Genomic DNA, 9,989 nt, shown 5'->3' with positions numbered 1-9,989 from the left:
TAGAGTATGTCAATGCTTATTTTTTATCGTTTAGATATATCCCCGCATCAAAATTTACCTAATTCTATTGTTAGCTAACACGATTACTTAATCATACTTAGTTGGTTTTTATTTACTTTATTTATAAGAACTATCTCTCTCTTTTTTGAGAGTGCTGAATTCGATTTATCAAAAATAGATCCAATATTGAACTCAATGGAAAGAGGATAAGCGTCAGAACTGATGGGGTAATACTGAAAAAAAGTCCTGAATGACCTATGTGTGTGTGGGAGTAGAGGGTTATAAATCATGATTATTGAGTTATATGGCCATTTGTTCTTCCTGTTGCAATCGCACGGTCATATTTCCTAGTATATACCTAATATAAGGAAAAGAACAGCCACCCTCGTCTTGTTCACGACCCAACGCGCCGCCGCCAAGGGAACCCCTCGCGTTGCGATGTCGTCAACGGAGATGCGATTCTGCCGGGGATCAGGGGAAACAGTGGATTCGTTTCACGCCTCCCGCTACCCCAGCCCTTCCACGGAGGATCCGGCTTGCCTGCTCCCTCGCCGTGCTCCCACTCCATCCTACGCTTCCACGGAGGACCTAGGGGATCTCCATGATTCGCTGGAGGAGGTGGATGTAGTCGAACTCGACCCCCATGACCAGCCGGCGCGCATGGTCGCAGGTGCGTATGCTTTGCACACTCCTTCACTTTATGCACGCTCCATCGGGAAGGTTTTGGATGGATCTTGTTTGAGTTGATCAATTACTTTGATGTAATTGCGCATATTCAGATCCTGGTCAGATTGCCTGGCATGCCCTGGACCTCAAGTTCCCACGCGAGGAGAGCGAATCAGACTGGAGCGACTGGAAAGAGGGCGATGGCCGACTGATTGACGGGGAGGAGAAAGATTGCCCAGTTACCTATTTATACATCTAGATTCAATTTCCCCGAAATTTCAACTATGTTTAAGTTAACCCCCCGGAATTCTACACTAATTCTTCAGGGAATGAAGTAGTCGATAGCGATGATGATGATGATGACGACGACGACGACAACTGCAATGTTCAAGTCGTTTACGAGGACAAAAGCCCAAACACGAAGATAATCTGCCCAGGTATCTAATTATCTATTCAGTTGAAAACAAAACTCGTAACCACCCACAGATCATCTGCCGATCTATGACACAATGATTCTCCAGGAAAGCTCTATCCTGAGAGCGAAGCAGAGGAAATTGAGCTGGAATGGATTGAGAGCTACTGCAAGCAGATGGGAGAATACTCGAAACTGTTTGATGACATTCTGGCCCGGGAGGACCACGACGATTTTACTACTTTGCCTCCTTTTCCTATGAAACTGCTCTCTCCCACAACATCTCTATGCTTCATGGATGGCGGGTACTGCTACCACAGTCTTTACAAGACCCATGATACTTCTACCAGCAAGTGCCACTCGTTCCTAGTAATCTGTCTTTGTGCTGTCTGCTTAACAACTCACTTTGGTTCCTAATGTATGTTTGCAGCTGCATCAACTCTTGGATATCGCACACCGCAACAGATGCTACAGTTCTTTTCGATGCGTTTATCAAGCTCTGGGCTCTCCTATCCCATTAGTGTGTATGGAATACTTGCTGTTTGCGACGACTTGGACCAGCGACGGAATTATCTCTTTAACTGTCCTAGAGATACTGCTGTAGAGATTGTGAATCAGGTAAATAAAGCTTGCTTTGTTTACAAAATTGCTGGACGCTGACCTATGATGTTCAACAGCTCAACTCTATGATATTTTATGTCAGTCATCTAAGTTGATTTGTTTTGGATCTATTTATTATTTGCCTGGGTCCATTAAATGATCTGTGAGATGAGCTGCATTTTTTGTAAAAGTAAATAATCAATAGCAAGCATTTGCGCTGTTAAGAAGCACTGCCATTTAACAGATCACATTAGTTTTTATATGATGTGCGTGCTAATACATGTACATACAAATCGTCATCTGGTCAATATACTTAAGTTTAGCACTTTGTCTATTTCTTTTCACAAGTCATGAGTTGACTGCTTGTGTGCATTAAGATGGTTATAACTTTAATCAGCAAGATACTAGGCGTCTGTGGTTACTGATTGTGATTTTCCCAGTCTTAAACTTTTGGGAACGAGACATGGTAATAATATGGTTATAACTTAAACCAGCAAGCTTTTTGTGTATGATAGCGAGGTACCCATTCTTTTGGGACTGAGAGAGGGGTTATAATGTGTGTGAATATTTTGTACCCATTAATCTTTAAGCTCCCGAGATGAATGGGGTCAAAGGGATAAAATGACATTAAAGTCACATGCTTGCTTCCTTTCACCCAATATTTGACTTAGACGAACACGCATGTCTTATATGAGTTTGTTCTGTTGGTACAGTACTAATGTATGTATTTGAAGGTTGATGTAGCTTGTTGGATTCTAATAAGATATCAAATTGCAGGAATCCTTTGACTTGCCTCTTTGTAGCCCGTGTCGAGGAATATATGTACTGGACGAGGCACTACTGATCTCTGGGTAAAGAAGGAAGGGAATGGATCAGCTGACAAGCATATACTTTCTGCATATGCTGAGATTGAAGTCCGTGCAAATTTTGATATTATGCTGGGTGGTCGGATTCCTGGTGTTGATTGCAACTTGGACCTGACATACATGATCATTGCACGAAGTATTGAGGCGGTAGTACAAGTCTATGCAGAGGTTGACCATCCTCATCACGTGAAGTTCACTGCTTTAAGCACTGGCTATGACGATGAGATTGTGCTGTTTGATGACAAGATATCTGGGAGTGTGAAACTGTTCCAACATATTGTCGCGGTTAAGAGAAATGAAAATTTGGATGTTCTTCTAAGAGTCGATGAATCGCTGTTTCAGTGGACTTTTCATGATGAGTATGTTGGACCCGTCAGTTCTCCCGATGATTCAATCCTTCAGTATGGCCAGTTTTTTGTGAGGGTGCTTTTTGCTCCAAAGAACTCTGCATGAAGCCCACCGCCGGCCTCCTGCAAACTGCGATTAAGTGAAGACTCAGTTCTTCAGCTTAGCCAGTTTCTTGTGAGGCTGCTCCAAAGAACTCCACATGAAGACCATCGCCGGCATCCTGACAAACTGCGGTTTAAGTGAAGGGCTGAAGGTGTCCTGTGCCTTCTACTTAGTATAGCATTATAGTCCAGTGTGTTAAGCTGAACCGCTGTTAAACCTCAACATGCTCAATGCGTGCATATTCTCTGCCTGCCTGCTATTGTGTTTTTGACTTGTATCATCCAGTGGTCGTGATGCTGTCGTTGAAACCTTGGCATGCACAATTTGCCAATTTGGTCAGCACAAAGTGCGTTTTGATGTTGGTATGAGACAGGCAAAGTGAAGGCTGAAGGTGTCCTATGCTGTTCTAGACTTCTACTACTTAGTACTCCCTCCGTCCTATAATATAAGAGCGTTTTTGACATTAGTGTAGTGTCAAGAACGCTTTTATATTATGGAACGGGGGGAGTAGTAGTTTTAACCGCTGTAAACGTGATCATGCTCTAAGTTCTGTGGATGCATATTCTTTGCTTGCTTGCTATTTTGTTTTTGACTTGTAATATGTAATATTTTCATTCTAATTTTGATACATCATCCGGTGATTGGTGATGCCGTCGTTGAAACTTAGGCATATGCACCACTCGCCAATTTGGTAAGCGCAAAGTGGGTTTTGACGTTGGTATGGGATAGGCAAGAACCCACTTTTGCCGACCTAATTTAGCATGTCAAACCGAGATTCCAAATTAGGATATCTTCAATGCCGTTCATCAAATCGGACAACCCAAACGTTTGCGGGCACGTCCGGACATGCAACCCTATGCAGCAAATGTCTGCTCTCTTTTTTAACAAGTTACTATAGGGTAAAACACCCCATGGCTCTTCATTTTATTGCAAACAATAAGCTACGATATGCACATGACCCAAGGCCAAAGAAACAGAAAAAGAAAATATTTACAGGCATTACATTCTGCTCTCTTTTTGCTTACCACTTCTGAAAGCAATTCAAGCTTGAAAGTTTTCGGATGTGCCCACCTGCTCGGCCCTGGACAGGACCTCCTCACAACGGCGCCAACGCCCAACGGGGCACATGGTCAGATGGTCTACTCGGCCATGCTGTATTGCGCACGGTTGCCCGATCTTTAGATCCCGCGATACCCAAAAGCCGGACAAATGTGGCAGAAAAGACAGCCGGCCACGACCTATGCCGACAAACGGCCTGGACCATTGCAGTTGCCGTTCGCCTTCACTGGAACCAGCCTCCTCTATTAGAGCATCTACAACCAGACATCTCTTACGTCCGGACGGGCCGGTCACGTTTTCTTAACCCAGATGAACGTCTCAAACGTCCGGGCTAACTGGCACCCTTCATATTTGGCCCAAATATGGGGCGAATATAGAGCGCCCGGGCGCGTCCGGACACGCCCGCCATGTCGGTCTCTCTCTTTCGGCAGGGTCCCATGTGGAAACGCACAGAAACCCGTCGGTCTGACGGACGCCGCGTCCTTTGCCGCGATGTGAACGCGGTGTGGTGCTGCTCTGGCTCGCCGCCCAAAACCAAATCCAGCTATTTAAGCCGGCCGGCGTCCCACAACCCTAACCCATCCACCTCCCTCTCTCAGCGCCGCCAGTCCCCTCCCTCTCCTACTCCGGCGTTCTGCCCACGGTCCGACGCTCCGCCCACGCTTCGGCACTCCGTCATGGTCCGGAGCAAGATCACCTACTATGCCATGCTGAGCCGATCTCTCTCTTTGCTCCTCTCCGTGTTGGTTTTTTTTTTTTTTTTTTGTTTTTTTTTTTGTAGGCAGCGGTACGATTAGCCAAAGTGGGAGTGGCAAAAATAGCACATCTTTTTTTTTGTAATACTTGATGTTTGTTTTTTTTGTGATTGCTATATGAGAGAGATTTCGCGTCGAGCATGCATAGTAGGTGATCTTGCTCCGGACCATGACGGAGTGCCGAAGCGTGGGCGGAGCGTCGGACCGTGGGCAGAACGCCGGAGTAGGAGAGGGAGGGGACTGGCGGCGCTGAGAGAGGGAGGTGGATGGGTTAGGGTTGTGGGACGCCGGCCGGCTTAAATAGCTGGATTTGGTTTTGGGCGGCGAGCCAGAGCAGCACCACACCGCGTTCACATCGCGGCAAAGGACGCGGCGTCCGTCAGACCGACGGGTTTCTGTGCGTTTCCACATGGGACCCTGCCGTCAGACCGAGACCGACATGGCGGGCGTGTCCGGACGCGCCCGGGCGCTCTATATTCGCCCCATATTTGGGCCAAATATGAAGGGTGCCAGTTAGCCCGGACGTTTGAGACGTTCATCTGGGTTAAGAAAACGTGACCGGCCCGTCCGGACGTAAGAGATGTCTGGTTGTAGATGCTCTAATAGAGGAGGCTGGTTCCAGTGAAGGCGAACGGCAACTGCAATGGTCCAGGCCGTTTGTCGGCATAGGTCGTGGCCGGCTGTCTTTTCTGCCACATTTGTCCGGCTTTTGGGTATCGCGGGATCTAAAGATCGGGCAACCGTGCGCAATACAGCATGGCCGAGTAGACCATCTGACCATGTGCCCCGTTGGGCGTTGGCGCCGTTGTGAGGAGGTCCTGTCCAGGGCCGAGCAGGTGGGCACATCCGAAAACTTTCAAGCTTGAATTGCTTTCAGAAGTGGTAAGCAAAAAGAGAGCAGAATGTAATGCCTGTAAATATTTTCTTTTTCTGTTTCTTTGGCCTTGGGTCATGTGCATATCGTAGCTTATTGTTTGCAATAAAATGAAGAGCCATGGGGTGTTTTACCCTATAGTAACTTGTTAAAAAAGAGAGCAGACATTTGCTGCATAGGGTTGCATGTCCGGACGTGCCCGCAAACGTTTGGGTTGTCCGATTTGATGAACGGCATTGAAGATATCCTAATTTGGAATCTCGGTTTGACATGCTAAATTAGGTCGGCAAAAGTGGGTTCTTGCCTATCCCATACCAACGTCAAAACCCACTTTGCGCTTACCAAATTGGCGAGTGGTGCATATGCCTAAGTTTCAACGACGGCATCACCAATCACCGTATGATGTATCAAAATTAGAATGAAAATATTACATATTACAAGTCAAAAACAAAATAGCAAGCAAGCAAAGAATATGCATCCACAGAACTTAGAGCATGATCACGTTTACAGCGGTTAAAACTACTACTCCCCCCGTTCCATAATATAAAAGCGTTCTTGACACTACACTAATGTCAAAAACGCTCTTATATTATAGGACGGAGGGAGTACTAAGTAGTAGAAGTCTAGAACAGCATAGGACACCTTCAGCCTTCACTTTGCCTGTCTCATACCAACATCAAAACGCACTTTGTGCTGACCAAATTGGCAAATTGTGCATGCCAAGGTTTCAACGACAGCATCACGACCACTGGATGATACAAGTCAAAAACACAATAGCAGGCAGGCAGAGAATATGCACGCATTGAGCATGTTGAGGTTTACAGCGGTTCAGCTTAACACACTGGACTATAATGCTATACTAAGTAGAAGGCACAGGACACCTTCAGCCCTTCACTTAAACCGCAGTTTGTCAGGATGCCGGCGATGGTCTTCATGTGGAGTTCTTTGGAGCAGCCTCACAAGAAACTGGCTAAGCTGAAGAACTGAGTCTTCACTTAATCGCAGTTTGCAGGAGGCCGGCGGTGGGCTTCATGCAGAGTTCTTTGGAGCAAAAAGCACCCTCACAAAAAACTGGCCATACTGAAGGATTGAATCATCGGGAGAACTGACGGGTCCAACATACTCATCATGAAAAGTCCACTGAAACAGCGATTCATCGACTCTTAGAAGAACATCCAAATTTTCATTTCTCTTAACCGCGACAATATGTTGGAACAGTTTCACACTCCCAGATATCTTGTCATCAAACAGCACAATCTCATCGTCATAGCCAGTGCTTAAAGCAGTGAACTTCACGTGATGAGGATGGTCAACCTCTGCATAGACTTGTACTACCGCCTCAATACTTCGTGCAATGATCATGTATGTCAGGTCCAAGTTGCAATCAACACCAGGAATCCGACCACCCAGCATAATATCAAAATTTGCACGGACTTCAATCTCAGCATATGCAGAAAGTATATGCTTGTCAGCTGATCCATTCCCTTCCTTCTTTACCCAGAGATCAGTAGTGCCTCGTCCAGTACATATATTCCTCGACACGGGCTACAAAGAGGCAAGTCAAAGGATTCCTGCAATTTGATATCTTATTAGAATCCAACAAGCTACATCAACCTTCAAATACATACATTAGTACTGTACCAACAGAACAAACTCATATAAGACATGCGTGTTCGTCTAAGTCAAATATTGGGTGAAAGGAAGCAAGCATGTGACTTTAATGTCATTTTATCCCTTTGACCCCATTCATCTCGGGAGCTTAAAGATTAATGGGTACAAAATATTCACACACATTATAACCCCTCTCTCAGTCCCAAAAGAATGGGTACCTCGCTATCATACACAAAAAGCTTGCTGGTTTAAGTTATAACCATATTATTACCATGTCTCGTTCCCAAAAGTTTAAGACTGGGAAAATCACAATCAGTAACCACAGACGCCTAGTATCTTGCTGATTAAAGTTATAACCATCTTAATGCACACAAGCAGTCAACTCATGACTTGTGAAAAGAAATAGACAAAGTGCTAAACTTAAGTATATTGACCAGATGACGATTTGTATGTACATGTATTAGCACGCACATCATATAAAAACTAATGTGATCTGTTAAATGGCAGTGCTTCTTAACAGCGCAAATGCTTGCTATTGATTATTTACTTTTACAAAAAATGCAGCTCATCTCACAGATCATTTAATGGACCCAGGCAAATAATAAATAGATCCAAAACAAATCAACTTAGATGACTGACATAAAATATCATAGAGTTGAGCTGTTGAACATCATAGGTCAGCGTCCAGCAATTTTGTAAACAAAGCAAGCTTTATTTACCTGATTCACAATCTCTACAGCAGTATCTCTAGGACAGTTAAAGAGATAATTCCGTCGCTGGTCCAAGTCGTCGCAAACAGCAAGTATTCCATACACACTAATGGGATAGGAGAGCCCAGAGCTTGATAAACGCATCGAAAAGAACTGTAGCATCTGTTGCGGTGTGCGATATCCAAGAGTTGATGCAGCTGCAAACATACATTAGGAACCAAAGTGAGTTGTTAAGCAGACAGCACAAAGACAGATTACTAGGAACGAGTGGCACTTGCTGGTAGAAGTATCATGGGTCTTGTAAAGACTGTGGTAGCAGTACCCGCCATCCATGAAGCATAGAGATGTTGTGGGAGAGAGCAGTTTCATAGGAAAAGGAGGCAAAGTAGTAAAATCGTCGTGGTCCTCCCGGGCCAGAATGTCATCAAACAGTTTCGAGTATTCTCCCATCTGCTTGCAGTAGCTCTCAATCCATTCCAGCTCAATTTCCTCTGCTTCGCTCTCAGGATAGAGCTTTCCTGGAGAATCATTGTGTCATAGATCGGCAGATGATCTGTGGGTGGTTACGAGTTTTGTTTTCAACTGAATAGATAATTAGATACCTGGGCAGATTATCTTCGTGTTTGGGCTTTTGTCCTCGTAAACGACTTGAACATTGCAGTTGTCGTCGTCGTCGTCATCATCATCATCATCGCTATCGACTACTTCATTCCCTGAAGAATTAGTGTAGAATTCCGGGGGGTTAACTTAAACATAGTTGAAATTTCGGGGAAATTGAATCTAGATGTATAAATAGGTAACTGGGCAATCTTTCTCCTCCCCGTCAATCAGTCGGCCATCGCCCTCTTTCCAGTCGCTCCAGTCTGATTCGCTCTCCTCGCGTGGGAACTTGAGGTCCAGGGCATGCCAGGCAATCTGACCAGGATCTGAATATGCGCAATTACATCAAAGTAATTGATCAACTCAAACAAGATCCATCCAAAACCTTCCCGATGGAGCGTGCATAAAGTGAAGGAGTGTGCAAAGCATACGCACCTGCGACCATGCGCGCCGGCTGGTCATGGGGGTCGAGTTCGACTACATCCACCTCCTCCAGCGAATCATGGAGATCCCCTAGGTCCTCCGTGGAAGCGTAGGATGGAGTGGGAGCACGGCGAGGGAGCAGGCAAGCCGGATCCTCCGTGGAAGGGCTGGGGTAGCGGGAGGCGTGAAACGAATCCACTGTTTCCCCTGATCCCCGGCAGAATCGCATCTCCGTTGACGACATCGCAACGCGAGGGGTTCCCTTGGCGGCGGCGCGTTGGGTCGTGAACAAGACGAGGGTGGCTGTTCTTTTCCTTATATTAGGTATATACTAGGAAATATGACCGTGCGATTGCAACAGGAAGAACAAATGGCCATATAACTCAATAATCATGATTTATAACCCTCTACTCCCACACACACATAGGTCATTCAGGACTTTTTTTCAGTATTACCCCATCAGTTCTGACGCTTATCCTCTTTCCATTGAGTTCAATATTGGATCTATTTTTGATAAATCGAATTCAGCACTCTCAAGATATGCAGAAGTTGAAAATCTTATGAAAATAAATAAATAAAAACCAACTAAGTATGATTAAGTAATCGTGTTAGCTAACAATAGAATTAGGTAAATTTTGATGCGGGGATATATCTAAACGATAAAAAATAAGCATTGACATACTCTAAATATTCAAAAGGTAAATGTTCAAAACACATATTCTTTTACATTGATTTACTGAAAAAATATGTATTTTTGGAAACGGAAGGAGAAACTCTAAGACCTAAAAAGCTATGGAGAGGCAAATCACTTACATGAGTATAGCACTATAGATGCAAAGACTCAAGTAGAATCTACAATAGCATATCCATTTTCACTACAATAAATAAAGATTTGAGATGTACATTTACAAATCCTATATGCGATCCACATACCAATATGATGATATATTAAGTTTGCTCATA

At 44.7% G+C, this 9,989-nt stretch overlaps 1 protein-coding gene and 1 long non-coding RNA gene across 6 annotated transcripts; one reads left to right on the top strand and one right to left on the bottom strand.

Moving 5' to 3' along the window:
* The first annotated feature begins 366 nt into the window (after positions 1-366).
* On the top strand, positions 367-3,204 carry LOC125543266. 3 transcript variants are annotated; one of them, XR_007298366.1, is made up of 5 exons: positions 367-670; positions 780-1,103; positions 1,188-1,431; positions 1,509-1,696; positions 2,456-3,204. XR_007298366.1 is itself a non-coding variant. In XM_048706559.1 (3 exons), exons 1-3 carry the CDS (start codon positions 439-441, stop codon positions 1,002-1,004), a joined length of 369 nt encoding a protein of 122 aa, XP_048562516.1. In that variant the 5' UTR covers positions 370-438; the 3' UTR covers positions 1,005-1,076. The 3 variants fall into 3 exon arrangements, 2 of the variants coding, with proteins under 2 accessions (XP_048562515.1, XP_048562516.1); XM_048706559.1 differs by lacking the exons at positions 1,188-1,431; positions 1,509-1,696; positions 2,456-3,204 and having other exon boundaries at positions 370-670; positions 780-904; positions 993-1,076; XM_048706558.1 differs by lacking the exons at positions 1,188-1,431; positions 1,509-1,696; positions 2,456-3,204 and having other exon boundaries at positions 369-670; positions 780-1,076.
* A 3,104-nt stretch (positions 3,205-6,308) lies between these two features.
* LOC125543265 lies at positions 6,309-9,343 on the bottom strand. 3 transcript variants are annotated; one of them, XR_007298364.1, is made up of 6 exons: positions 9,039-9,335; positions 8,805-8,929; positions 8,606-8,716; positions 8,326-8,521; positions 8,013-8,200; positions 6,309-7,253 (listed from the first exon to the last, which is right to left on the bottom strand). It is a non-coding gene; the product is annotated as an uncharacterized LOC125543265 (long non-coding RNA). The 3 variants fall into 3 exon arrangements; XR_007298365.1 differs by having other exon boundaries at positions 8,278-8,521; positions 8,606-8,929; positions 9,039-9,343; XR_007298363.1 differs by having other exon boundaries at positions 8,606-8,929; positions 9,039-9,336.
* Between the last annotated feature and the right edge of the window lie 646 nt (positions 9,344-9,989).

Source organism: Triticum urartu, chromosome 3 (assembly GCF_003073215.2).
Source record: "Triticum urartu cultivar G1812 chromosome 3, Tu2.1, whole genome shotgun sequence".
NCBI classification, from domain to species: domain Eukaryota; kingdom Viridiplantae; phylum Streptophyta; class Magnoliopsida; order Poales; family Poaceae; genus Triticum; species Triticum urartu.
The sequence above is the reverse complement of the archived record's forward strand: the minus strand, read 5'-3'. Positions and strand labels throughout refer to the sequence as shown.

What these genes read in the sequence shown, in the direction of transcription:
- LOC125543266 (XM_048706558.1), top strand. Translation starts at nt 439, where the DNA reads ATGTCGTCAACGGAGATGCGATTCTGCCGGGGATCAGGGGAAACAGTG. An exon ending in GCCGGCGCGCATGGTCGCAG is followed by an intron (nt 671 to 779) that starts GTGCGTATGCTT and finishes GCGCATATTCAG; the next exon opens with ATCCTGGTCAGATTGCCTGG.